The sequence below is a fragment of the Falco cherrug genome, chromosome 2, assembly GCF_023634085.1.
Source record: "Falco cherrug isolate bFalChe1 chromosome 2, bFalChe1.pri, whole genome shotgun sequence".
Lineage (NCBI taxonomy): Eukaryota > Metazoa > Chordata > Aves > Falconiformes > Falconidae > Falco > Falco cherrug.
In genome coordinates this window covers 46,051,270-46,076,515 of record NC_073698.1, presented here as the reverse complement: position 1 = coordinate 46,076,515, position 25,246 = coordinate 46,051,270, and the positions used below count along the sequence as shown (strand labels likewise).

Genomic DNA, 25,246 nt, shown 5'->3' with positions numbered 1-25,246 from the left:
AAAATATAACTGGACTAGGACTTCAGTATGGTATTTGCTTTCTGTCAACTCATGCATATTTGTAAATATTACAGCTTTTTAGTAGGAGCCGGTTTAGTGAAAGTATCTTGCAGTTGTGTACAGATTTTTGTTTCAGCTTTGACAAGTCTGCAAGGGAAGTGTTTGAGATGAATGTAGTGGTTCTTTTTTTATCAAGATTGTGTAGATGCAGAATTGGAAAGTGACTGGATGAATTGTAGTAGTGATATTCTGAAAACATCCAAACCATCTCTGTAGAGAAATGTAAGTTTGTGAGTATTGTTTTCACTCAGTCATAGGTAATACTTTATTGCATGTGGTGTTATGTTACAGGTTGCTGTTGAGGTCTTTGGCCTAGTACAACAGTTACTTCCTTCTGTGGCAGTTCTGAATCAGAAATATGCCCCTCCAGCTTTTAACCCAAATCAGTCTACAGACAGCACCACTGGAAACCAACCGGAGCAAGGGCTTTCAGCTTGTACTACCTCCAATCACTATGCTGTTGTAGAAAGTGAGCATCCCTATAAACCTGCCTGTGTTACGCACTATAAGGTAAGCACCATTTCTAAGTGCATACGCAGTTTCTTCAAAGCTTTTGACACAGGGCTTTCGTTTCGTTAACATTTACTGTCTGAAAAATTGTTGCCATGGGTGATAATTCATATTGTCTAATATAGGAGACATTTTCCTATCTTATTACTGTAGTGCTTTCTGGACAAAACTCTGTTTGTCCAGTAAGTATAGTGGAAGCTATAGTGGAAACTAGTGTGGTTTTAACCCCAGTTATCTACTGTATATACAGTTATCTGCTGTAAGTCCTAAATTTGCTCTGTCATAGATTTTCCTACTGTCACGCGCAGTTTCTCTGCTCGAACTGTCTTGATTGTAGAAGTTGGAAGTCTTTATCCATACATTTTCTATTCAGATCTCAGACTTTCTTACCTAATGCTAAAGCAATGTTTTGTAAAGATACCAAATGCCAATTTTAGTCAAATTAATATGCATTATAGTAAAGATGTCCCTATGGTGGCTGTCACTGTCTGACAATTTAAATTCTTCATTAATTACTTCCACTTGGGGCATTATTTAACATTGCAGAAGTCTCTGAAGTCCTCTTTAAATGGGTTAAATCACTCTGCATGGGATTCATTCTGCCTTACATGCATGACTATTACAATAAAACTACATTTTCCTCTATGTCAATAAAGGGTGTTTTTTCTAGTTCAGTAAAGGGCTGAGGTATAAATTACATGCCTGAGAGTTAAATCCCATGTTTCAGTTCTTGAAATAGTGAGTTCTGCAGTTGCATTGATTCCATGACTGTAAATACAGAGGCTGCAAACCTGGAATTGAGTAAGAGCTGGAGGAGGTCATTAATTATTATTCTACTATTCTGCTTGCTTGTCCTGTGAGGCAGCAAGACATCCACTGCAGAAAATGTAGTTGTTATATGATCTTCCTGATGCAATGATGCTAATTGTTGTTCTAAACGTTTATGGAGCTCATCTGAAGACTTAAACTTAGTTGCTACTGCATTTGATTTTCTGTAGCTATATGCTGTCATACTGCAGGCCATGTTCACAAGTGTGATTCAGCTGCTGTGTACTTTTCTAGGATTGCCCAAAAGAAATATTGAATATGTTTTTTGAAGTTTACATTTAAAAAGGTATTTGAGAGCTACATGTTTATAGTAGTTTGTGGTTGTTTTGTTTAATGATCCTGTGCAGAGTTCTTAAAAACAATCATGAATAGTATCATAAGTGCAAATACTTAATCTGAACAGAAGTTATAATACATGATTGTAATTCAGTAAGGCATTTCAGGTATATCTGAATTTCAAAGAATAAATCAGGTTAATGTTAATCAAAAGCATGTCAAAACAACTGTACAGAATTACATAACTGAATCACTTTCATAGTCTAAAGAGTTAAAACTAAATCGAAATGAAAAAATGTAAAAAACAACCACCCCCCAAGCCCACTTATCCTCTCCCCCTGGCCCCAAAACTTGTACATAATTAGGCTACTGTTTTGTTGTAGGTGACTTTTCCTGAATGTGTCAGGTGGATAACAATAGAGTTTGACATTCAGTGTGGCACTGCTCAATCAGAGGATGTTCTTCGTTTACTAATTCCTGTCAGAATTGCACAGAGTCTGGGATTTGGACCAAAGCATGCTTCTGTTCACGAAAACCTTAATTCATGGATAGAACTGAAAAAATTCTCTGGATCTTCAGGATGGCCCACCATGGTATTAGTATTGCCAGGTAATAAATAGATACTGCAGTAATTTCTAGTCATTTGATATTAGGTTTCTTGTTTCAAGTGGTGATCTGTGTGTTATTCATGGTTTTACTTTACATTTAAAGCCTGGGTTTCATATATGGTCATGTAGAAAAAACATCAAAAAGAGGAGAAATATTAGTATCTTTATAATGTATTTTATGTATCCTTTTACTTCCTATAAGGAAATGAAGCTCTTTTTTCTCTGGAGACTGCATCAGACTATGTGAAGGATGAAAAGGCTTGTTTTTATGGTTTCAAATGTTATGCAATTGGATATGAATTTAGTCCAGGATCTGATGAGGTAAGGAAAAAGTGAAATGGCTAAAATTGCTGCACCTATTAATTGTTTTCTGTAAGGCCAGGGTTTTTTAGTGAAAATATTTGCATTTCCACTTCTGACTAAATAACATTAGCAAAATACTTTTAAATTAATTTCATACTATTTGTTTGGAATTCTTTGAATATTGTTGGAGTGGCTTTTTGTATGGTTTGGATTTTTTAATAACTCTGACAGTCTGCAAATACGTACCATGATTTTTGTCTAGTATGTCAATGGGATATTAAATTTCCTAAAATTCTGACCTAGTTTTCCATCAGAAATCCAAAGGATTGGGCGTTTCAGATATACAGTGATTAGTGTTCTGCTGTCACTGCCAATTATGGGATGAAACTTACATTATTTTTCCAGTGTTCACCCATACCAGAACTTTCAGACTCCCTGGAAATGCTGTGCTCAGTTAGGCTACCTGAGATTTTGCACAGCGGTCACCTCATCTTGCCTTTAAGGTTGAATCACTTCTACCACTGTTTCCTTGCTGCAAAGGGAAGATAAAATTTCTTCATGTCCTTGAGCCAATGCTTTATTTTGTCTTTTTAAGCGATTACTGAAAATAGTTAATGTGCTTTATAATAATTCCAGAAAAATGGCCCTTCCCTGATCTTGGGAGTCTTTGGGCCTATTGCTTCATGTGAACTTCACAAGGTTTGCATCTTGCTTTACACCAAAACCTTCCAGAAGATTTACCTGATCTTATTCCTGGATTCTGCTCAAGCTAAATAATGTCTTCAGGTTTTCAGAACATGAGATTGTTTGGAATTCCAAACATGCCAGATAAGAAAACATACCATAAGATTATTAGCTATGATAGTCTCATTGGCTTGCTGCAAATCAGGTTTATAAATCCTATAGATAATCTAACTAGTTTGTGTTTGAGTAATAATAATGATTTTTGCTTAAGCAGAAAAAAAGATGCAGATTTGTATATGTCATGAATTTTTTAGAAGCAGTGGCAAACAAAGCTGCTGGCATGCTTTTAACACTCCATGCTGAAACTTGCTAGCCAATGTTAACTGTATCATCTAAGGAAAAGTTGCAAATAGTTGTTTTCAAGCATACATTTTTATAGACTGAACACTCTAATTTAAATTCTAGGAATAGAAAATCAAGTTTTTCAGTGTTTAAGCTACCATGCATCTCAGGACTAAAGCATCTATAAGTAACTTTAAGTAACTGGACACACAATGTAAGTTTCTCCTTCTTTTGGGAACTTTGTGATTACAATTTTCTGAAGTGTTACCAGTGGTAGAAAAAGAATCCTATGTTCTGGTGACCACTGTTTTCTCTAGCTTAAAGTAACAAAGTATCAGTCAGACCTAACTCAAGTCAGTGGGATTAATTTTTGCACCATCTGATTCTTTCTCCTCCTAAAGGACAAGCTTCTGGTACCATTACATAACTATGGTACATCGAATGACATTTCATTGTTAGGGAAGTCTTTGCAAAAACTGACATGTCATTGAGTGTGAGCAAGTGCATCAAAGGAATCGGCTGTAGTTGAACTATTAATTTAAACCTAGGATTTTTGCAAAAATTGTAGATTTATGCTTTGATAAATGAAAAGGAAGACTTTTTGCTGGTCAATATTGAATCTACAAATATATATGCAAAATCTGCCTTTTGCATAAAGGGTGTTCACATAAGCAGAGACCTTGCAGTGAGTGGATCGACGTTTCAGATCTTCACTTGCTTTCTATTTCATAACCTGCTGTTTTGAGTCCTAAAGATGCAGTTTATCAAGGATTTAGTCTAAAATGCATTTTGGAGATTTTTTTGGTCTGCTTGGGAGTCTGGAGAATACAAGGCAAGTCTAGGGTTACTGATTTTGAAGACTCTTTCCAAAAGGATTTTTTAATCTACTTTTTATATTGCTGCTTTCTCTAAGTCTGCAAGAAGATCCATCAGATGGAGGTTTCCATCTCCCCTGCTAGTTTTTGGTGGTGGGTCGGTGGGGGTTTTTTCTTCCATGAGAGGTATTTGTCAGAGGTGTACTGAATCACTCATGCATTTCTTTAAAATTTAAAATTGGTGTTAGTGTCAATATCTTTTTTTGTGAGCAGTTAAAGAGTTTGTGCCTGCATGTAACTGAGACAAGTTGAAGGGAAACTATCAGATACATTTCTTTATGTTTTAAAAAGTAGCAGCAGCCTTCTTAGCCGTACTAGTCTCCCCCCATTCCTTGCATCCAACCTCCTTCCCTCCATGTATTTGAAACCCATGTGCATGGTCTGTTCTTTTTTTTTTGCGAACAAGGTTGAAAGGTACTGATTGAGAAGCTCTCATGTTTTCAGTGACAAGTCGGGGGGGAGGCAGGGAGTCTTCTCATTCCCTAGAACAGCAGTGTCAATGGGAAGAAATGTTCCCAGTGCAAACAGAAGGGAAAAACTGCCAAGGGCGTCTCCCACGATCTATAATGGAGAAAGGGAAATAATGGAATCTTTTTCCCATCCTTGCCTTTCAACTAGAGAAGGGGAAGAGGAAAAAAGTTATGAACAGTACTACCTTTAAGCAAGGTGGCAAGGTGAGCTTCTGTGGAATGTATATATGTACAACGTAGAAGATGCATTGCTTTGCAATCTGTATATGTATTGGTAAGGTGTTATTTTGGGGTTTGTTTTGTTGGGTTTTTTTTATTAGGAAGTTTCCTTTCTTTTTAACATTACAGACAAAAGACAATTATCTTCTTCAGATGTTTTTACTAGGCTACCAGAAGCATGGTAACCCATTTATTAATACTCTTACCTAGTTGAAATTGTTCCAGAATTTTTGGTACGCTAGCCCATGTCACAGCAAAACATGACAGTAGATGTATGGCAAGAAGCGTTTCACAGAAACTTGAAATGGAACATAAAATTAGTATCTTTTAGAATAAAGCAGTGTCAGGGAAAAATACTCATTGTCCTATTTTCTGAGACACTATTTTTGTTTCTAAATTGGTTTCAATTTTAAGGGTATTATTCAGCTGGAGAAAGAACTGGCAAATTTAGGAGGATCATGTGCAGCAGCTTTGATGAAGAAAGATCTAGCTCTTCCTATTGGTAAGTCCTACTCAAAGAACATACTTTGTTATTTCATCATTTGAGGTTTTCTGAATTAATACTATCTTTAAATCTTAATGTTACTCTTAGAGATAATCACACCAAACTGATTCTTAAAACTGAATTAATCAAACAAGATAATAAAGTAGTGAAGTTTTCTGCCTACACTGTTCCCTTCATGTGTGTATGGGGGGAGGGAAATGTGGTCATTTAAATCTGAATGAACTCACCCCATCCACAGGTAGTGTATCAGTGTATGAGCTATGTCCTACAGTTTCCTCGTGGTACTTCACAAATGTGCAGGTATCTTATTTGTGTTTCTCTTTCACTGTTTCTTCTCCCTGCACTCCACACCTTTCTGAATGAAAAATACCTGCAGCTTTGAATTGCGAAATGTAAAATTAGTTGTTCAAAATTGAAAATGACTATTACGTATGTAGACCTTATACCCTAAAATATCTACTGTAGGGTTTGGGGTTTTTTACAATTGCAAAAATAGCTACATACTTTTAGAGCAGATGAAGTACATAAAAGTTTACAGTAACCCAAATGCAATTTAAAATGTTGCAATTTATAATGTAAGGAAAACTATGAGTTTATGAAAATCAATGGATATGGAGATTGAATTAGAACTTCTAATGATGCAACCATGTTCTGTGTAATAGAATTTCTCCTAATTAACATTAGTGTATAGGAAAAACAGACTTATAATATATAATAGGATATCTTTTTGATCATTTTAATTTAGGAGCAAAAATGAGAGCTCAAATATTGTTAATGAGACTGGAAATGTGTATTAATGAGCAGGAGGGCATTGAATAGTGTGCAGTTATAACCACAAAACCTAATTTGGAATTTTTAACCTGGTATTTTGCTTGAGTATTAGATGTTCAAATTTCTTACTTTGTTTTAAATAGGCACCTCAATTGCACTGGTAGATCTCACTTCTCTCTCAAAAGTACAGGCAATTCTATAGTTTAAATAGTGCCCTCTTATCCTTCAAACAGCCTCATTAAATCCTTAGTTGTATTGACTTCCCTAGCACTCATTTATCCTGTTGTTGTCCTATGCAAAAAAAAAAAAAAAAAGCTAACATTGAAAGCTTCTAACTTAATTTCCTAGGTTTTCTAATATTTTCTACTTCTCCATAATTTTTTTTTTGTTTTGTTCTGATTTTGAATGTCTAAACAAGAAGGGAGAGTAGGTGGTACATAGACCAGCTTTAAATGCTTTCAGAGAGAAGCAATTTGAAATAAAACATGCTTTTATGATACGTATGCAGTCTCAGCCACCTATAAAAGTGGTTGTCTATGATCTGCAAGAGAGGAGGGATAAGTGCATTGCCTGTAAAGAGGCCTCCTGATTACTGATGTAATTGCAATTTAATCAGCTCACTCTTTACCTAACACCAACTTAAGGACTTTAGCCAAGTCTGTTAGTGTTGCTGACAATATTACAATGCAAATTACACACGGTTGTATTATTTCTCTACAAGATCACTGTACCCTGTGATAAACAAAATAAACAAAACTGATGAAGTATACGCAGCAGTGGTAGTAACTTGTGAATGGAAACTACTGTGCAACCTTTTTAAGATGTTTTCAGTTGTCTGTAATTTTGCTCTAAGTGTTTTGCTTGGTGTCTCAGAAAAACACTATGGCAGAAAAAGAGGTTAAAATGGGATTTTCTAGAGCAACATTTAAATGTCTTAGTATTAGACTGGTAGTTTTTTTCTTTTTCTGTGTTCTAAATTATGTATCTTCTACCTTTGGCTGCAAGTGAAATAGTGTTTTTAAAAATACTGTATTAGTGCCATTGCTCACCGGCAGAGCAGTGTTGTATTTGTGGAATGAAGTGTCCTTTAAGAAAAACCTATATAATCATATAAAAGACTGTCTTGTAATGCATACATACAGGAAAGCCCTTTTTGTTAGACTTCCCATACTTTATAATTTCTACAATTTTACCTCTGTTTTGTGTGTGGATGTATAGGCTAAACGAAGTAACCTAAAAGGCTTACTCCACAAAGTAATTAGCAACTTAACTTAAAATTCCTGAACTTTGGGATTTAGAAGTTAGGCATCTATATCTAAGGTAGTAGCTCTGACCTTCTATTAGACTTAATTTAGATATCTTCAGAGGATGGTTCATGTCATCCTTAGATGAAGATGTAAGAAAAATTAAACTAATCACCCAAAGGAGGAGCCTGTTTCTCCTTCATTTATTTTAAAGGTATCTTTCAAGCCTGTATCTATACCTAAGTCTGAGCTTATTTCATGCTTCGCTGCCCAAAACTAGGTAAAGTAATCCTGTTCCATTTCCCGGAAACTAAGTGTTCTTAAAACCTGGTAATATTAATGAAGACAATAAGAAACTTCATGAACTTTCTCTCAGTGAAAATAGGATGATTGAACTGACTTGAAATCAGTTTTTACTGGTATCCTTGTAGGACCTTTCTATCTTCAGCTTTATTTGCATGATTTATCTTGATGTATTGACTTTAAGGAGGTTGTCCTTCACAAAGACGTACTTGGCTTTTTAGTAATTGCTGTAAGTGGCTATATTCTGTATACAAGTAACCAAATACCTGTCAAGTATTCCTCTAGAACCATTAGGGAAAAAAGTGTTTTGAAAGAACATTAAGAAGGTCTAGCATCCTCGCTCTAGAGGAAGATGAACCAGACAGTGATTCCTTCCTGTATTAGGAAAACTTTATCTTTGAGATACATGCAAATACTATTTGAGTTCCCGTGTTCAAAAGGTCACAATTCCTCCTTGCCAGTTCTCCAAGACTTTAAGATACTTCCTCCCAAGAGAGAGATCTGGTCTGTGACAAGGACTAACTTATACAGCAATGTGGAATTGATTGATGTTTTTAACATTGTTACTTACTTGTTTGATTTGATAGAAGTTATTTCTGAGAGCAGATTTTTTATATATCTTTATTTCTTTGGATTTTAAAAATGCCTTAGGACTTCATTCTTCTCACTTCTCTTTCTCTCTTCTGACTAGTAGAATTGCCTGACATGTTTTTGAGAGAAGGTAGAAATATGGTAACCTTACCTGTTTTACTTTTCTGTTAAAAGACTGTGTTTGGCAATTCTGGTCACCCTGGAAATCAGACTTTTTTGAGTTGTATTTGTAAGAAAGAAATATTGTGTAATAGAATGTATTCAAGTTTTATGTTTTAGGGGGAATGGTAATTTGCAAAATTGTGCAGAGTTTATCAGGTTTTTGAATACTGGTACTAGGGTAGTAAGCTCTTGAAAGGGAGCAGCTGGTGCATACTCACAAGTACTGCTTCCCAGAAACCATCTTGACCTCCTAAAATGTTTTTCTGAAAATACCTAGTCACATCCAAAGATTTGCCATACATACTGTCTTGGAGATAAGAAAAGTACCAAATTTTGTTTTGTGTAATGGATATTGTGTATTTGCTTGTGCACTGAACTACACTATACTGCATGTTTACTACGTTACTTGAGAATACTAATCTTTCAACTGCTGGTTAAACAATATTACACATCATTTTGTAATTTTGTAATATACAAAGCTTCACTAAACAGAATTGAATTTCACATTCTATAATATGTAGATAAATGTCAATACTATTGTTATGAGAAATATATGATTATATTTTTACAGCAGGTAATGAATTTGAAGAAGATCTTGAGATACTTGAAGAGGCTGCCTTACAGGTATACTGTGGCTTTTTATCCATATCAGCGTACTTAAGCACATAATTGCATTTCAACTTTTTGACTGCTACAGAAGAAAATCACATGTAAGGTTTTTATAGTAGAAGGGAATCCGGCTTGTTATAAAACAGTTTAAGAAAGTATTGTGGAAGTTTAGTATTTATATTATATCTTCTAATAATAAATCTTATTAAAAATGCATAAAATATCACATAGAAGGTTAGATGACCAAGTATAATTCAAAATATCTGTTTGGCTTAAGTTGTACTATTCAGCAAATTTTAAAAGTTACCAAAATTAATCCTTACATGTCTTTGTAATTGCAGAAATAAAATAATCTTTTCAGTTGAGCACTAACATTTATCAAGTCCTAAATAATATGATTGCAGTTGTTCTGGTTTGATGGTGCTATGTTGTTTGTTGTGATGGTAGCTAACGGTGGTCAGTAAGTCCCTATTTATAGCCCCTAGCTGATGATGAACAGTGGAAAAATTTTCAATGTTCTTTCTCTTTCCTAATTATCTTAAGGGCAACTGTTTTGAAATTCAGTTGTCACAGTACTTGCTGAAAAAACTCATCAGTGCTACAGTATGACACCAATGCATAGGTCTTAGGTGACAGAACAGTAAACAGAAACCGTCTAGGAGGAATCAGATGTTCCTTGGAAGAAATATTTTTTCAGCAATCTGTTCTTGGACCCACTGTGTTCTAATTCAAAATGTGAGCTAGGAGTGTGCATGCAAGTTATGGATTCCCCTTTGCTTTTAGTCCTGTCTCTTCAGTGGTTTATGCATCTTTCCATCTTCCTTCCTTGCAAAGAAGGGATTTCTTTTACTTTGTCTCACCCCAAAAATATCTTTCTTAAGAGATCTGCCTTTCTACAAGTTGTACCTCTAGCCTTTTATTTTCTTTTGGAACATGCTCATTGATCACATTTTCAGAATGGATTTTCAGATTTTTCAGTTTTTCAGAATTTTAAGAATGCATTTTCTTTCTTCTCCTGTCAGCAGTTTAGAATACTCTAACATGAAAGTCCATGTTACCTTATTCTTTCCTCCAGAAATTCTCCCTCAACTCAAGCTCATTTAATTTCTTTTGACATACATTGTTGTTTTATAGACTGAGCTGACTTTTTCTTAAACTTTAATCAAAGTAAAGTTTATCCAGTTTTTATTCCATTTATTCTCCTCCATGAATGGTTTTCAGTACCCAAACTGCCTATACCAATTGTGTCATATCATGGGAAAGTGTCTGCATGTAAGATACTGAAAAGCACTTTTATGTCTCCAACCTTTCACCTCAACCTCTGCCAAAAAAAAAAGGTCTGCAAATCTCACTCCGGCATTCTTGGGAAAGGCTTGGCACTATCTCACTCACCAACCATTTTGGAAGCTCTCGAAGGAAATCTTCCACTGCAGGTACAGAGCAATGAGCAGTCATTTCTGGAGGATTTCATTGCTTGTGTACCAGGATCCAGTGGTGGACGACTTGCAAGGTAAAAGTTTGTATGCTGCATGAATAAACCCATTACTTCATAGTTTAATGTCTAAGTTTTGAGGCAAAGTAGAAAATGTTTAGTTATCTGCTAAACTTTAACACCTGTGCGCTGTTGCTTGTCTATACAAATAGCTATAGATCTTTAATAGTTATATCAAATATTAGTTAAATAAAATTACTTGGCCGTATTGTTTCTGTTAATATATTAGTTCAAAGTATTGTGTATTATAGAGCTTCTGCACCCTTTCTTATCTGGAAGTCATGTTTATACAGAGTAAGGATTTATATTTGGGGGGCTATAAAAGATATTAATGGTAGGGTTTTTTCTTTTTTGTAGGTGGCTTCAGCCAGATTCATATGCTGATCCTCAAAAAACTTCATTGATTTTGAATAAGGATGACATTCGGTGTGGCTGGCCAACTGTTATTACAGTACAAACAAAAGACCAGTATGGGGATGTTGTTCATGTTCCTAATATGAAGGTAATTATTTGAATCTTGGTTGTTCCTATAATTCGTTGTGTCATCTCTTAGTATTTGTTTTAAATGTTCCACAGAATACTCTTTTATTGGACAGAAAGTGGCATTCATAAGTTCAATGTAGTCACACTTTCTTACCTATAAATCCACAAAATTATCAGAATCTGTATTACGCAAACACCATTTCATGCAGTTTATATTTTTTCTGTAATGAGCTACACATGCATAGTTCTGGAAATAACCAGTTGTAGGTGATGTTTGATAGTAATGATCTGTATGGTGACAGAATCCATTTTTTTTAACTTGTAAGCCAGGAAACAGTATAAATCATAGACTGAATAAATGTGATGGAAAAAAAGAATCAGAAGCACATTGATGGACCATTTTATAGTCACTTTATTTTAGACCAGAACAGCACTTCCCCCTTTTCTGTTTCTAATATCTGGAAGTTCTGTAGCTATTGAAATTAATAAAATAAGTGGCAAGGTCTGAGATTCTTGGGTTTTGCTTCAGCCTCTTCAGTTAATCACTGTTCATTTTTTTTAATGGTTCTTTTTTCAGTTGTTGAAGTACTGGAAAGGAAGTGTTTATGACAGCCTCAGGTAGAATTAGAAAATCTTTGCACACTTCAGAGAAAACCTATGTGATATGTGTAAAAGTTGGCTGCTTGAAGTGGCGAAGAACACAAACAAAACAAATTGAACACAAAATGGTTTTCATGTAGCTCTAATAAATCAGGTTATATCGATGTTTTAAATCCCACTGTTATTGTGGGGTAGTTGGTTTTGTTCAAACCCAAAAGTAGATGAAATACCTTTTACAGAGGCATGGTTCCTGCGATAAGAGCTCTCATATCTATTCTTTGTCTAGGATGTAATAATTGAAAGTTACCTTACAGTGAGCTGTAAACTCATTAATGAACAGTGAGTCTACAACAGTAACACAAGAATCAGCTTAGTCACAAACACAGCTTGAGTGACATTTATACATGTGGTTACTGACTTAAATCTGTGACAGAGGAAGTGGAAAAGTCTTGAAGGTAGTGATTTTATCTATCAATCAGGAAAAGGGTATGTCAAAATATCATCAAAATTACAAATTATGGCTGGATATTTTTTTCCACATATGTATTAAAGTAATAAATCTTGATTCAATTTAATCATTCTGTTGGATTCATTCAGTGTGCAATGCAGTGGTACAACTTCCATAAATTAAGTCAAATTTTGATAAAATGTTGTGTGAAATCTGCAATATTTAATGTACTTTATTGCAGATTTAGGATGAATAATGTATAAACTTATTTTCCAGATTGTCTGTTCTGCCTCAGAAAACTGTACTGCTGACTATATTGCCTGCATTGATGGAGATGTGGTACCTCTGGGGAAAAAAAAAAGTCAATTAAAATATGCATTAAAGAACACAGTATAAACGTAACAGTACTGATGTAGTAGGATGGCAGAGCCAGCCAGGATCCAATCTGGCCACCACTGATGCAGATCTAGCAAGCCCTGATGATTCACTCTGAAACCTGTGTGCTCATTTGGAAGGCTCTCTTCCTACTTCGTAGCATTTTCTGTTGTGGGAAAACTTAGCTAGGCATACCGGGCTATGTGCTGCTCCCCAGTGAGTGCTCTGGGACTGGCAGAGTCGACACTGGCCCTTACTGATCATGTGCCAAGTCAGTTGGGTGCGTCTCTCCTGTACATTTACATTTTTCAGAGATGCAGTGCTTGGCTTTCCAAATTGTTGCTAAGTGTAGACACAGGTTTTTGCTACAGCTGGATTCATAGTAAGCACTCTAAGCACTTTGTCACTGTACCTTACCACATCTAAAAGATTATGTGTGTGTGTGTGTGTTTTCTCTCTCTAAATCATCTTATGTTTCCCATGTCTTATTGTAGGTAGAAGTCAAAGCTATTCCTGTTTCTCAGAAAAAAACATCTTTGCAACAAGAACAAGTTAAAAAGGTGCAACGAATACCAGGGAGTCCTGCAACAGCTGCTTCCCCTAGCAGTGATATGACCTTTGGAGGACTTCCTTCACCAAAGCTTGATTCTTCCTATGAGCCAATGATAGTAAAAGAAGCTCGATATATTGCAATTACAATGATGAAGGTAAATGACTGTCATTTAAGCAATATAACTATAAAATTCAGTATTCAAAGTGCTTAAAGTATGCAAAAGAGAAGGAAAAAACTGTATTTCATTTTGGTCAGTGTAAAACTAGATGCATCAAAAAGGCCAATTTCCTGAACTGTAAAGCAGTTACAGACTGGATTAGCATTTAAAAAGAAAAGTTCTGTTTCATTGTGATTACACTTATTAACAAACTAGTCCGAGTTACTCAGGAGAAATTAAAACAGCTATTGAAATGGTGGAGGGGAAGTCAAACCAATGTATCCGTATAGAGTTGGAGTGTTGCAGTGGATCTGTATTAAAACTGTAAGTGGTGAACATAGGAAAAAAATCTGAGCTCAGCATAATAGAAAGGTCACATAAATAATTCAAATTTTTGCAAAATTACAAAATCGCAAAAAAAGTTTGCAAAAAAAGCAAAAAAATTTAAATTGAGTTCAATTATGCAAATGATTCATAAATATTAAACACAATTTGTTGAAATTAGCCATTGTCAAATGGATCAGCTCAGAGACTTTGCCAGGAACAGTTTTTAAAAAGGTACAAATGGAAGAGTTAGTATTGAATAAGTGTATTTTAACACCTGCGATAAATTTACATGTAAGTCACATTGACTCAGTTAAGAGATGTGACATGATGAGTATAATTAGCAGTTGGACATCTTTACAAGACATGATTAATCAGGAATCAGAGAAGGATAATACTTAGTATAATCAGTATGGATTTATGGAGGGGAAAAATCAGCAAAGTAGCATCTTTTAGAGGGCACAAGTTGTTTTCTGCATAGCGCTACAGTTGCTATGTGTAAATAGTGCAACTGGCTACTAAATCATGTCTTAATGGATCAGTGAAAGGACTAAAAAATCAATATGGAGTACAACAAATGTTTTAAAAACTTGTTAAATCAAATGTCTGAAAAGATATTTGCATCAGGGAGTGTATATCAAGGAGACAAGTGTGTTTGGCTTGTTTGGGTTTTTTTATTTGGAGTACTGCAAAGATCACTTCTTGGCTTGATGCTACTTGGTAATTTTATCAGTGACTTGAGGTGGGGAAAAAAATACATTATTTATTCAATGTTGGAACCCAGATGGGATTTCTGATAGCCATTTTCCACAGGTACCTGCTGCTTCTTTTCCAGTACCAGGTGGCAAATCTGGTCCCACAACTGTTATGGTGGCACATCTAGCAATGTGTTAGATACTGTGGAGTAAATGATAGTGGAATGAGTGTAGGGTGTCTAGAAATTAATTTCTAGATCTGATGGACCCTTTGAGTGAGGAATGCTTGATGTTAGCTTGTTAACTTGTCGTCTTTTTTTAACTGAGTCAGGCTAAGATAAAATGAAAATAAAAGTATTTGGTTAAAGTTATCTTAGTAGATAATAGCAGTAGAAGTCTTGGTAAAGATAAAAGTAAAACAGTACAAGTACACACCAAGGTAAAATACAAAAAGTGTTTCTCTCTTCTTGTTGAAACATGCTTGACTTCCATATTTAACACCTTGCTGGGGAATCTTCCAGAAATTCCTTTTAGGTTAAGTCTTTTCTGTCCAACACCTTAACATTTTTTTGTTTTGTTCAGAAGAGAGCTGATATTTTGCTGCTTAAATTAAGGACTGTCTTGACATACTGGGAAATGCAAATATGTTGCCTGCTGTACTTGATTAGCTTATTAACAACTTTACTGATTCAAGAAAGTGTAAATAATTGTCTTCTACTTTCCTCCCCATGTTACTGAGTACACTCATTTCGGTGCAGAATGCCAATGTCCCCTGACTTTTTAATTTTATACCAGCCTGCATGTTATATCAGTACTCAATAGAAACATCCAAATATGATTAGAAACTCTAACTTCTTACTTCATGACAATAAATTATTACATGTTTGGGGGACTGATAGCCTAAACTCTCCTTGTATAGAGATCTGAAATGGCTGATCTGCATGTGTTTTCAAACATTCTTATCTACCTCTTCCCTGCCTGTTGTTTTTGATTTAACATGGGAATCTGATAACTTGGCAACCACTGCAGCCTAGAGATTCTTGCTGAGGGACTTTGTGCAGTTCTGGGACTACCATTATTTACTTATTATGGGGCTTTTCAGTGCAGTTGTTTCACAAGAAACTGTGAAAGTGAATCAGCTCTTTTTTGTAGTGAGAATCAGTGGAAATATCACCTCAGTATAGAGGGAATTTCTTCACTGTGAGTAGAAAGAGAGAGGATCCGAAATTCCATTGATAAACCCACTGGTCTGGTTTGCAGTTTTTGACCTGCAGCATGCTTGCTTTCTTATCTTCACATGGTCTTCAATGCACTACCTGTGTTCAATGGCTTTTTGTACAAGTGAGATTAGAAGACTTGACTGTGAACAAATGTTTTTGTTAGCAATAGGTATCTTTGTTACCTAAATAATGGTTATTTAAAGTGAAGATACTTTTTTCACGTATGTATTTATAATATAGCTGTGTTTCTGTGTTTTGGAATTTGTTTCTGGTTTCCTGATCCATACTTGTGGTGAGTGTAAAGTTAGATTAGTGTGATCTTTGAGAACATACCCTTGCTTTTATTTATTCTTGACCATAGTATAACTGATAACTGTTGATTTTATGTTTGTTGAATTTAACCTGTTTATAGGCATATGAAAATTATTCTTTTGAAGAACTACGCTTTGCTTCACCAACACCAAAGAGGTAAACATAAAAAATTACTTTTTAGTAGGGGCTTAAATTAACATGTCTTGTCACTTCTGCTTACACCCAGACTCACAAGCTTTGACTGCCAGGTAATCTTTGTCTAAGGGTAGAAACACAAAAATCATGTATTATTATATTTTTTTCTTAGATTTAGAGATTTTGCTCCTTAATTCTTAATTGTTCTAATGTTGATTCCTTATTTGTGTTATCTACTCTCTGAATGTGTTGTTTCATCATTTGCTATTAAATGTGGCATAGAGGGTTATATGTTGATAATAAATAATATGAGGTTAATACATTGGACAGGGAAAAACGGTATTTAGATGATCTGTTAGAAAAAAAGTAGAATAGTTTCAAACTGTTACAGGTTAATTCCAAGAAGACAGTAATTGTTTAATGATTTCCATTGTTTTGTTTATGCCTAGACCCAGTGAAAACATGTTGATCAGAGTCAATAATGATGGTACATACTGTGCAAACTGGACTCCAGGAGCTGTTGGTCTCTATACCATTCATGTTACTATAGATGGCATTGAAATAGGTACTCAATTTTCACTATACTTCAGCATAAATTTATATTCTATCCGTTTTGTATACCGATAAATGTATGTCTTGGTGCTTGCTCACAAGATTTATTATTACAGTTGACAGCAAAACGTAGCACCCAAGTTTTTGTTTAGAAGTGTTCTATCTAATTCCTTCTTCCTTCTGAAAAGGAAAAAAATACCACAGCTATTCTCTCATAGAAAAGGGATGTATGTGGCATATCATGTATTTATAATGTGGTTATATAACTGCCAGATTAATAGAGTATCTTACTTTACAGTCTCAATGTTCCAAGAGAAATGTCTTGTTTCAGCTGAGAATGACAGACATGTACACTTAAAGGAGAAAAATAAAAAACAACAACCAAAAACCAACACTGAAGAACCTAAGGAAAGGGGAAATTGTTTCTGACCATGTAGGAGTAAATAATGCCATTTCTTCTGTGGAAAATTGAGAAAGTGTGGTCTTGGTCTTAACTGAGACTCCACCTTAAGTCTCAATCATTTGTAGTAATTTTTAAATGCCTTAGGTTTCTTCCTTGCTGAAAATCTTTTAGTTCTCTTGTTAGGCCTAGGGACTACACTATGTGATACTATAGCATGCAGTGGAAAGATTGCCGCTCCAAAAAAAAGTTGGTATCTTGAATACTCTCTTGTTAGTCTTACTGGTGCTATGGTGAAGATGGATATTGAAGGCATTGTAGTTAGGCCCAGATCTGATAGGGTTTCCGTGAGTTCACCAGCACCAGCAATTCCTTTTTCCTAATGCTGCGCAGCAGCTTTTGTAAATACATACAGTGATACTCATAAATATGAATGCACATAATTCACATAGAATTGGAATGGGATATGTTAACTAGAGAAGATAAGATTTGTACGCTATCATTATTAATGTTTATCTTTGTTCCTCAAACAGGAACATTTTCCTTCATAGGAGTCTCCAGTGCACTCAATTGTATTTTTCCAGTCTGCTATTCCTGGAGACAAACTTTATACTGTAGTTTAAATCAGCTGTTGTTACACTTTTTCGTGTATTCTACCATCCTCAATTTGTGTAGTGTTAATTTTTAGAAATGCTAGAATACAGTTGTTAACCTTGGTTATTAAACAGGTGTGAGTATACTTCTATACCTATGCCATTTTTCTTCAGTGTAACTTCAGTCTTGGTTCAATCATAGTATCTTACTATCCCCTCTCAAGTTTTCATGTACTCATGCTTGACCCCATAGTTCTGTCAATTTTTCACTGCTTTAGTTAAGTCTCTTAAGGTAGCACTTAGTTTCTTCTCTGTCTCAAACTTCAGTGTTCTTGATACTTCTGGATTCCCTCCGTTACTTCCATGCTTGGTTAAAAGAATTACTGAAACTAACAGTTTTATTGCTAGGTCTGGCTGCTTCTTTTCAAGTTGTTGCTCTTCAAAGGATCACCTTCTACAATGAAACAACAAAAAAACCCTGGAAAGATCTACTGAGGCCATTAATTTGCAGTTTGGCTTTAACAGTGATTGCTGAGACAATTTCTTTTAAGATTATTACTCAAGGTTACTTAAGTTTGAACTGTTTCTTTACATTTATTTTTCTTCACAATCTGAGAATGTTACTGTGTTGAGATATTTTCCAGTACCTTCTGGTCTTACAACAATGTTGGTAATTAAAGATGCTGGCAGTTTACATTACTGGCCTTTTCTGGTTGTGCAACTTGGATTTTAAGGCGCTTATCTGTTTTTCACATTTTGCAATTAACATCTGCAGCAGTACAGCATGCATAAGCTATTGCTTCTCCAGAAGCTTTCACTTGCACCCTTCAAACATTAATCTCTTCTGTGTTTGCTAGTCCTTGAAACATACCCCTTAAGCCACTATTATGATACAAAATTCCTAATAGTGTTGTGTGCACGAGGTGTGACAGGTACCTAATAATAGTATGAAATTATAGACCTGTAAATTTCCACATATGAAGATACAGGTATTGAGAAAGTAATACTTTGCACCATGAAGCAACTGCAAGTGTTGTTTATGGCAGACAGATAAGCAAATGGTTATTTTGCCTACTCTGAATTGTAGCACAGATAAACTGTAATTCCTGTTTGACTGATATATCCTGTAATATTTTATTGTTTTTTTTAAAACTTAGTCTTGTTTGCTTACAGATGCTGGGCTAGAAGTGAAAGTAAAAGATCCTCCAAAAGGAATGATACCTCCAGGAACACAACTTATTAAACCAAAAGCAGAGCCTCAGCCAAACAAGGTTTGGAGAATGGGAGAAAAACCCCAACCATACAGTAATATTTGGGTGGGATTCTAGTGTTCTTTAATACGTACTTTATCATGTTATATTGGTGCAGGACTTAAGGATATTTGCAAATGTCTTTAGTGTGCTGAATGCAATGAAATTAATATATGGGGTAAAATGAAGGATGAAAGTCTGTTTCCTTTCAGTCTATCCATTAATAAAACAGTTAGAAGCTCTGCAGAAATGGCCTTAGTCTTGGCTTGTCACACAAACGTTGTGGGACTATTGTGAAAGCCACAGACTGCATTCTGCACTATTATTTCTTTTTCTTTGATATTGTACTATGAAATTAATTGTGCAAAGGTCTTCAAAAAGGTTATGGTGGTTTTTTTTGTGAAAAGGATCTTCTTCAGTCAATATAAAAACCAAAATTAGTTTATTAATATCTTCCTTAGAATATCATTATTTTATTTTTAAAAGTTATCCTTTCTGAAGCTTTTGACTTCCCCATTTCACCTTACCTTTCCACCCTGAAGGACTAAAGTAGATGCAAATAACAGAGCTTTCCTCTGAAAGCTGGTGTGGCAGTGATATAAGGAATATGCCCAGATGAAGGAATCATCTTCCACTTCCCCTTATATGCAAACGAAGGGATATTAAATGAGCCACTGAATATTTTTTTTCATGAAATAAACATGTATTAAAAGATGCAGAATTCTGAACTACTACAACGTTATCCTTTCCTGTCTTATTACAACTGCAAAGGTGGCTAAGAAATAGGTGGTTACAAAAATAATCAAGTGTTAGCCAGCTTCTTACCTATACAGTGTGTCCTGACCTAGTTGTTTTCCAACTTTCTGAATAATCTAGAGACAGTAACTTTATTGTGTAGTTTCCCAGTCTGTAAATGCATCCAGCGTCACTAACAAGATTCTTTTCCCTGCACCCACACTTCAAAATAGAAATAATAAATTAGCTTTCGTTTCCACACAATTTTTTATCTTTCATTGCGTAATATTTTTTTTGCCCTGAGAAATACTTCTAGGCTTTCTCCTTCCTCTTGGAAGGAAGACTTCCTGGTTACTTCATTATCTTAATTAAAATTCCCAATTCCTACTGGGTGAGATTCATCTCACAGAACTTAATTATCTCCATCCAAGCTGATCATCATACGTGTTGTTTGTTATCACTAAAGACATCTGATCTAAGACGAGATAAATTGCTGAATGAAAGTGATGTCTGTCTTTTTAGTTATTGCAGTGGAAATGGAGTTGACTGGTTCATATGTAACAGCTACATTTTTTTCATGGTTAAAAATACTATACAGAAGTTAGGCCTCTGGTGTTCTGAGGCATTGCCTAGTGTTTAATCATCTCCCTGGGGTGTTCTGTTTGCATGTCTTGTTTGTTGTTCCAATTTGTAGTCTCTTTGAAAGAGAAGACTTTCTGTCCTGTATATAGTGTCAGTAGAGCCTGCTGCAAAAATACACTACCTTTTATGGTAAATAATTTTGTCAGTCTTCTTTCTTCTGTGTTGTAACAAATCACACAACAAACCAGGTTAGAATAATTCTTTGTGTATGAACAGCAGTATTATAAATGATACAGAAAGGTAATTATTGCACTGTACTCCAAGCTTCTGAAGTCAAGAATGCAGATTAGATATGTGTCAGTCAGAGACAGTCCAATCTACCAAATCATGTTTCCCTGAGAAAAAGGGCTTAGCTGAGCTCTAGAAGCTTCTTCCTCTTCTTTGTCAGCCTGAAATTTCAGATAGTTATAACCAGAGGACACTAACACTGCATTCTCAGTGGTGATCTGTTCTCAGGTAGAATCACCAAATTATTTTCATCGAGGCAGTGAAACATTCCAGTTTAGTAGTCATACCTTACTTGAATCACAAGTTGAAAATGGATACTATATTATGATTTTATTATTGATGTCTTCATGCTCTGTTATTTGAAATCAAATGAAGATCTGGTTTTCCTGTCCATCCAAGTTGGTAAAGATTATCCCAGCGATCTGTATTTAGCCTGGAGTATATGACCCATAAGAACTGCTGCCTCCTCATTCATTGACTGTGAACCTTAGATTAACTAATTTGCAGGAAATTCCATTCTACATCCTATTGAGGGAAACATCATTTTTCAAGCTATGTAATGTAATTCAGGGTAGTTGGAACCAACTAGAAGAAAGCAGTCTGAATTTAGCTGAGTTGGAATGGGCAAGACTGGTGTCAGAATGATTGGTCACTAATATGTTTTGACTGTTTTGACTGTCCTCACATGACTGAACAAGTAGCTAGCATCAATTGCAAAAAAACTACCAAACCCAAAAACTCTGGGCAAGAGGTGGTGTTTTGCATCCCTTCATAGAATGTTAAGTCCCTTGTTAAGTTTGCTTTATCCTATGCAACACACCTGTCTGTGCTGCAAGGTGTACCACATTTTCAGATTAACTAAATAAGAAGACACAGCAACAAAGCTCTTAAAAACTGCTGTCCACTGTAAGGGACAAGTTCATCTTAATTGCTAAGCCTTTCTGCATTAGCCCCTTCTTTCAGTAAGAATCAGTTTGTGTGTACTCCATGGAAGAACTGACTATTGGGGTGTTACAGGACAGATACTGAACCATTGTGCCATAGAGAAATATTCCAAGTAAAGAGGGGCTAAGTCAGAAAGAAGACTCAGACAATTAAGTTTTTCATGATGGTCAGAAATGAGCATAAGAGAACTTCTAGTCTGTTTTTTGTTGTATTGTCTGTCAGTGGATCTGATCCCTGAACAGTTTGCAGTTACAGCTTGAACTTTCTTCAACTTAGTTAGCTCCTGCAAAGGGGAAAAATGCTCTTTCCAGGCCTGTGCATATCCAAATCTTGTGATTTTTGTGAGTTTTCTTCCTCTAAATTCAAGGTTTTTAAATCCAATTTCTAGCCAACCCATCATATGGTTTTCTAAAGTAACATTTTGGCATAACAATGCAGCGACCTTTAATTTGCACGGCTTTGTTTATAGGCTTGTCTCTGTTGAGAACGCTGTCAGCAGTGATTCAGCCTTACATTTTCATAAGGACCTTGGAAGTCTTAGTCTTGTCTGTTGAGAGAAATCTAAATCCTTGGAGTACAGGATTGTTAGTAAACAAAACCTTGCACAATTTGGAGTAAGCTATATTTGAAATTCTTCACATGCTTCTGGGTTGTTGTTGGGTTTTTTTTAATTAGCCTTAAATAAATACCATTTCTTAAAACAATTTCTTTAGGGGGGAAGAAATGAATTAATGCACTTAGTTGTTACCTTTCATTACCTTTTCCTGAGTTTACTTTTTCCATATCATTCTGTGCTTTATGTTAAGTTAAAGATTGAGTCCATACTTCAGTTGATAGGGTTTTTTTTGCTTTACATGTGGAGTTTGAAAATAAAGGTTTTATACCACATGCATAGAATACATGCACTTCTCAAAACCAGAGACCAAAAGGATGGCTTACATTTGTTTTTTATGGGACAGGTGCCTGATAAGGTCTTTGAATGGTGAAATAATGATAGTGAATAACAACTGTGAGATTTTGGGGACCGTAGTAAATCAAAATTGTAACAAGGAGCATCTGATCTTCCTGTGAAAAAGGGAGAAACTATTGAAATAGCTATTATTGAAAGATAAAATAAAGAAGTAGAAAGATCTGTTCTTTTTCTATTTTAAATGGCTATTTCAACTCTTTAGCTAAGGAAAATATCCAAATTTTGGCCAAAAAGTTGACTAAACAGTATCTTACAGTAGCACGAATGAGAACTGGTAATCCCAGGTTGATCAGTTACTGGAAATACTAAGTTTGAAAGGGCAAAAGCCTTGAAACTTGCAAGAATTAATAAAATGGGGAGTAGCAGGGCAGTTGAAAGACCTGGAAGCTTGTATTGAATATTGGATATTGTGTGGTACAACAGATCTTTCCAAGACTGAGTCAATGTACTTTTAGGTCTTTTTGAACGTTACGATTGGTTGTAGTAAAAAAACTTATACACAGCAGCCATGGGAAACTAGCAACAAACTGTAACTCTAAGACTGCCATCTCATCACTAGCATTTCAGAATCTGTTAAGCCTATTTCTTTTTACTCTTGAGAACTCTGTTCTGATTTTTTCTTCCTTACTGTCTTCCTTTGCTTCTCTTAGGTTCGCAAATTTGTGGCCAAGGACAGTGCAGGGCTTCGTATCCGTAGCCACCCTTCCCTTCAGAGTGAGCAAATAGGCATAGTGAAAGTCAATGGATCCATCACTTTCATTGACGAGGTAATTCATAAGACATTTCTGTTGAAAATTGGGCTAAGATGTAAAGTTAATTCATGCAAATAATGGGTTTTTTATGTTTAGATGTTGACATATACAGCTTAAGAACGTAAAAGTATAAATTGCAAAAATCTAAATATTTACTAATTTAGTTTTTCAAGCTGTCATTTCCTTTTAATTTGCTTAATTGAAAAACTGTGTAACAAACTTTTGAGACTGGTATGTGGAAACAAAATTCCTAGACTTCATCTCACAATAATATCTCTAAGGAATTAGCTGTTCATGACTTATTATTTCAACTCTACACAAAAATTCAGATGTAGGTGTAATTTTCATTACATCTTTCACTTACACTTCTTAAAGATCATTAGTGTGTTAGACTACTATGCACGTATAATTCTTACAATAAACTTCATATACAAGGAATATTTTTGCAATTTACTAAGTTATATCCGCAGTGTAAAAATGGAAAGTGGGGAATTTATGAAGCTTATGAAGGCTTGGCTTGCTTTCCTCTTTTTTTCTCAGAGCAACTCTTATTATTGCATGATCCAATTTAAATTTAATCTTCGTACCTTGCCTTCTAAAAAGATACGCCTCCCACTCCTTTGAAATTCTGATTTTGTTGATATTCCTCTTCACCTCTTCTTACATTCTATCAGCTTAGTGAAGATCATTACTTTCTTGCTACTATTGTCTGTTTGTCTGAAGTCTGTTAATCCTACCAAGGTATGGAACAGTTACAGGAGGGCATGGCTCGTTTTTGTTGCTTGTTTCCCATAGATCCACAATGATGATGGTGTTTGGCTGAGGCTGAATGATGAGACAATAAAGAAGTATGTTCCTAACATGAATGGTTACACTGAAGCCTGGTGTCTCTCTTTTAACCAACATCTTGGCAAGAGCCTTCTGGTACCTGTTGACGTAAGTAAAAGGTGCCTTTGAAAAATATCCAAAAGTACACTCTATCCTCATTACAAGACTTTCTTTAATTAAGGCTGCAAATGAGTCCTGAGGTAAACAATATTTTAATTACCAAATGCTATCTTATATGTGTGTGCATTTTTGAGGGCTATTGTGTAATGAGGGTGGAGTGTAGAAAGGTACAAGGCTTTTTATGTTAAATCCTCTTCCCCTAGAAGAGAAACAAAAGTGCAAGGACTGTTGTAACAGGGTACAAAAGTATACTCATACTAGGTTGTGGTCTGCACCAGGTGTTTCTGTTGCAAGATGTGTATAAAGTGATCCACTGACGTTACGATTTCAGAAGAGGCTTGCAGCCTGCAGTGAAGCAATGTAATTGAGGCTTTTTGAAAAAAACCTGAAAGTTCTTTAGGCTCTGTTGGGTTTTGTGTATATTTTTTGTGAGTTCTACACCTCAATCCTTGAGTTATCAATTTATTAGCTAATCATAGAATCGCAGAGCTTCAAGACTGAGTACAAAATTGAATTTACAGTAAGAGTAAGCATGATTTATCTGCATAACTTTAATGGTGGTCATCACTGGAGTTCAAAGGTTACACCTTTTCTGGAACAAGATACAGTTTGAAAAAAAATGTAAAAGGCAAGAACGTATTTTAGCCAAACCAATGTTTCTCAAAAAAATTATGAAAGTGCAGGCCATTCTGGCTCATCTGGTTTTGTGCATTCCCCAGAGTGGGCAGTACCTTGGTTTCTTCAGTGCAGAATGTAAGAACCAGATCTAATCATAAATACTGTTATTTAGATTTTATTTGTCATCTTATATGAGTGAGCTGCTGCTGCAGTTGAAGATAGTTAACAAATATCTGGCCACATTAAATACCTGCAGCCAGCAATGTCATCCTGGTCATGTTTTCCAATCATGGAAGAACGGAGTTATTCCCAGTTTCAGTGAAACTGGGCTGTTTGCTAGTAGCCACATCTGGCAATTAATAAACCCCTGCAGCCTGTGTTTTGACAAGCACTGTTACATGATGTGAGTAGATCTTTCTGTTCACCTTCTTGTTTATAAACTATTTGTTGATATAATTC

The 25,246-nt window shown here is 35.3% G+C and overlaps 1 protein-coding gene across 30 annotated transcripts in view; it reads left to right on the top strand.

Moving 5' to 3' along the window:
- Positions 1-25,246, top strand: part of MYCBP2 (MYC binding protein 2) — a 200,624-nt gene that overhangs the window by 112,204 nt on the left and 63,174 nt on the right. For 12 of the 30 annotated variants that reach the window (XM_055703008.1, XM_055703002.1, XM_055703010.1 and 9 more), the window contains 13 exons: positions 352-570; positions 2,058-2,283; positions 2,485-2,603; positions 5,590-5,677; positions 9,323-9,375; positions 10,698-10,870; positions 11,210-11,354; positions 13,253-13,465; positions 16,120-16,175; positions 16,604-16,719; positions 18,873-19,015; positions 23,120-23,236; positions 24,017-24,157. In XM_055703008.1, coding sequence (XP_055558983.1) covers positions 352-570; positions 2,058-2,283; positions 2,485-2,603; positions 5,590-5,677; positions 9,323-9,375; positions 10,698-10,870; positions 11,210-11,354; positions 13,253-13,465; positions 16,120-16,175; positions 16,604-16,719; positions 18,873-19,015; positions 23,120-23,236; positions 24,017-24,157 — 1,809 coding nt within the window. The remainder of the gene's footprint in view (positions 1-351; positions 571-2,057; positions 2,284-2,484; positions 2,604-5,589; positions 5,678-9,322; positions 9,376-10,697; positions 10,871-11,209; positions 11,355-13,252; positions 13,466-16,119; positions 16,176-16,603; positions 16,720-18,872; positions 19,016-23,119; positions 23,237-24,016; positions 24,158-25,246) is intronic. The other 18 variants (XM_055703004.1, XM_055703003.1, XM_055703009.1 and 15 more) reach the window with 5 other exon arrangements.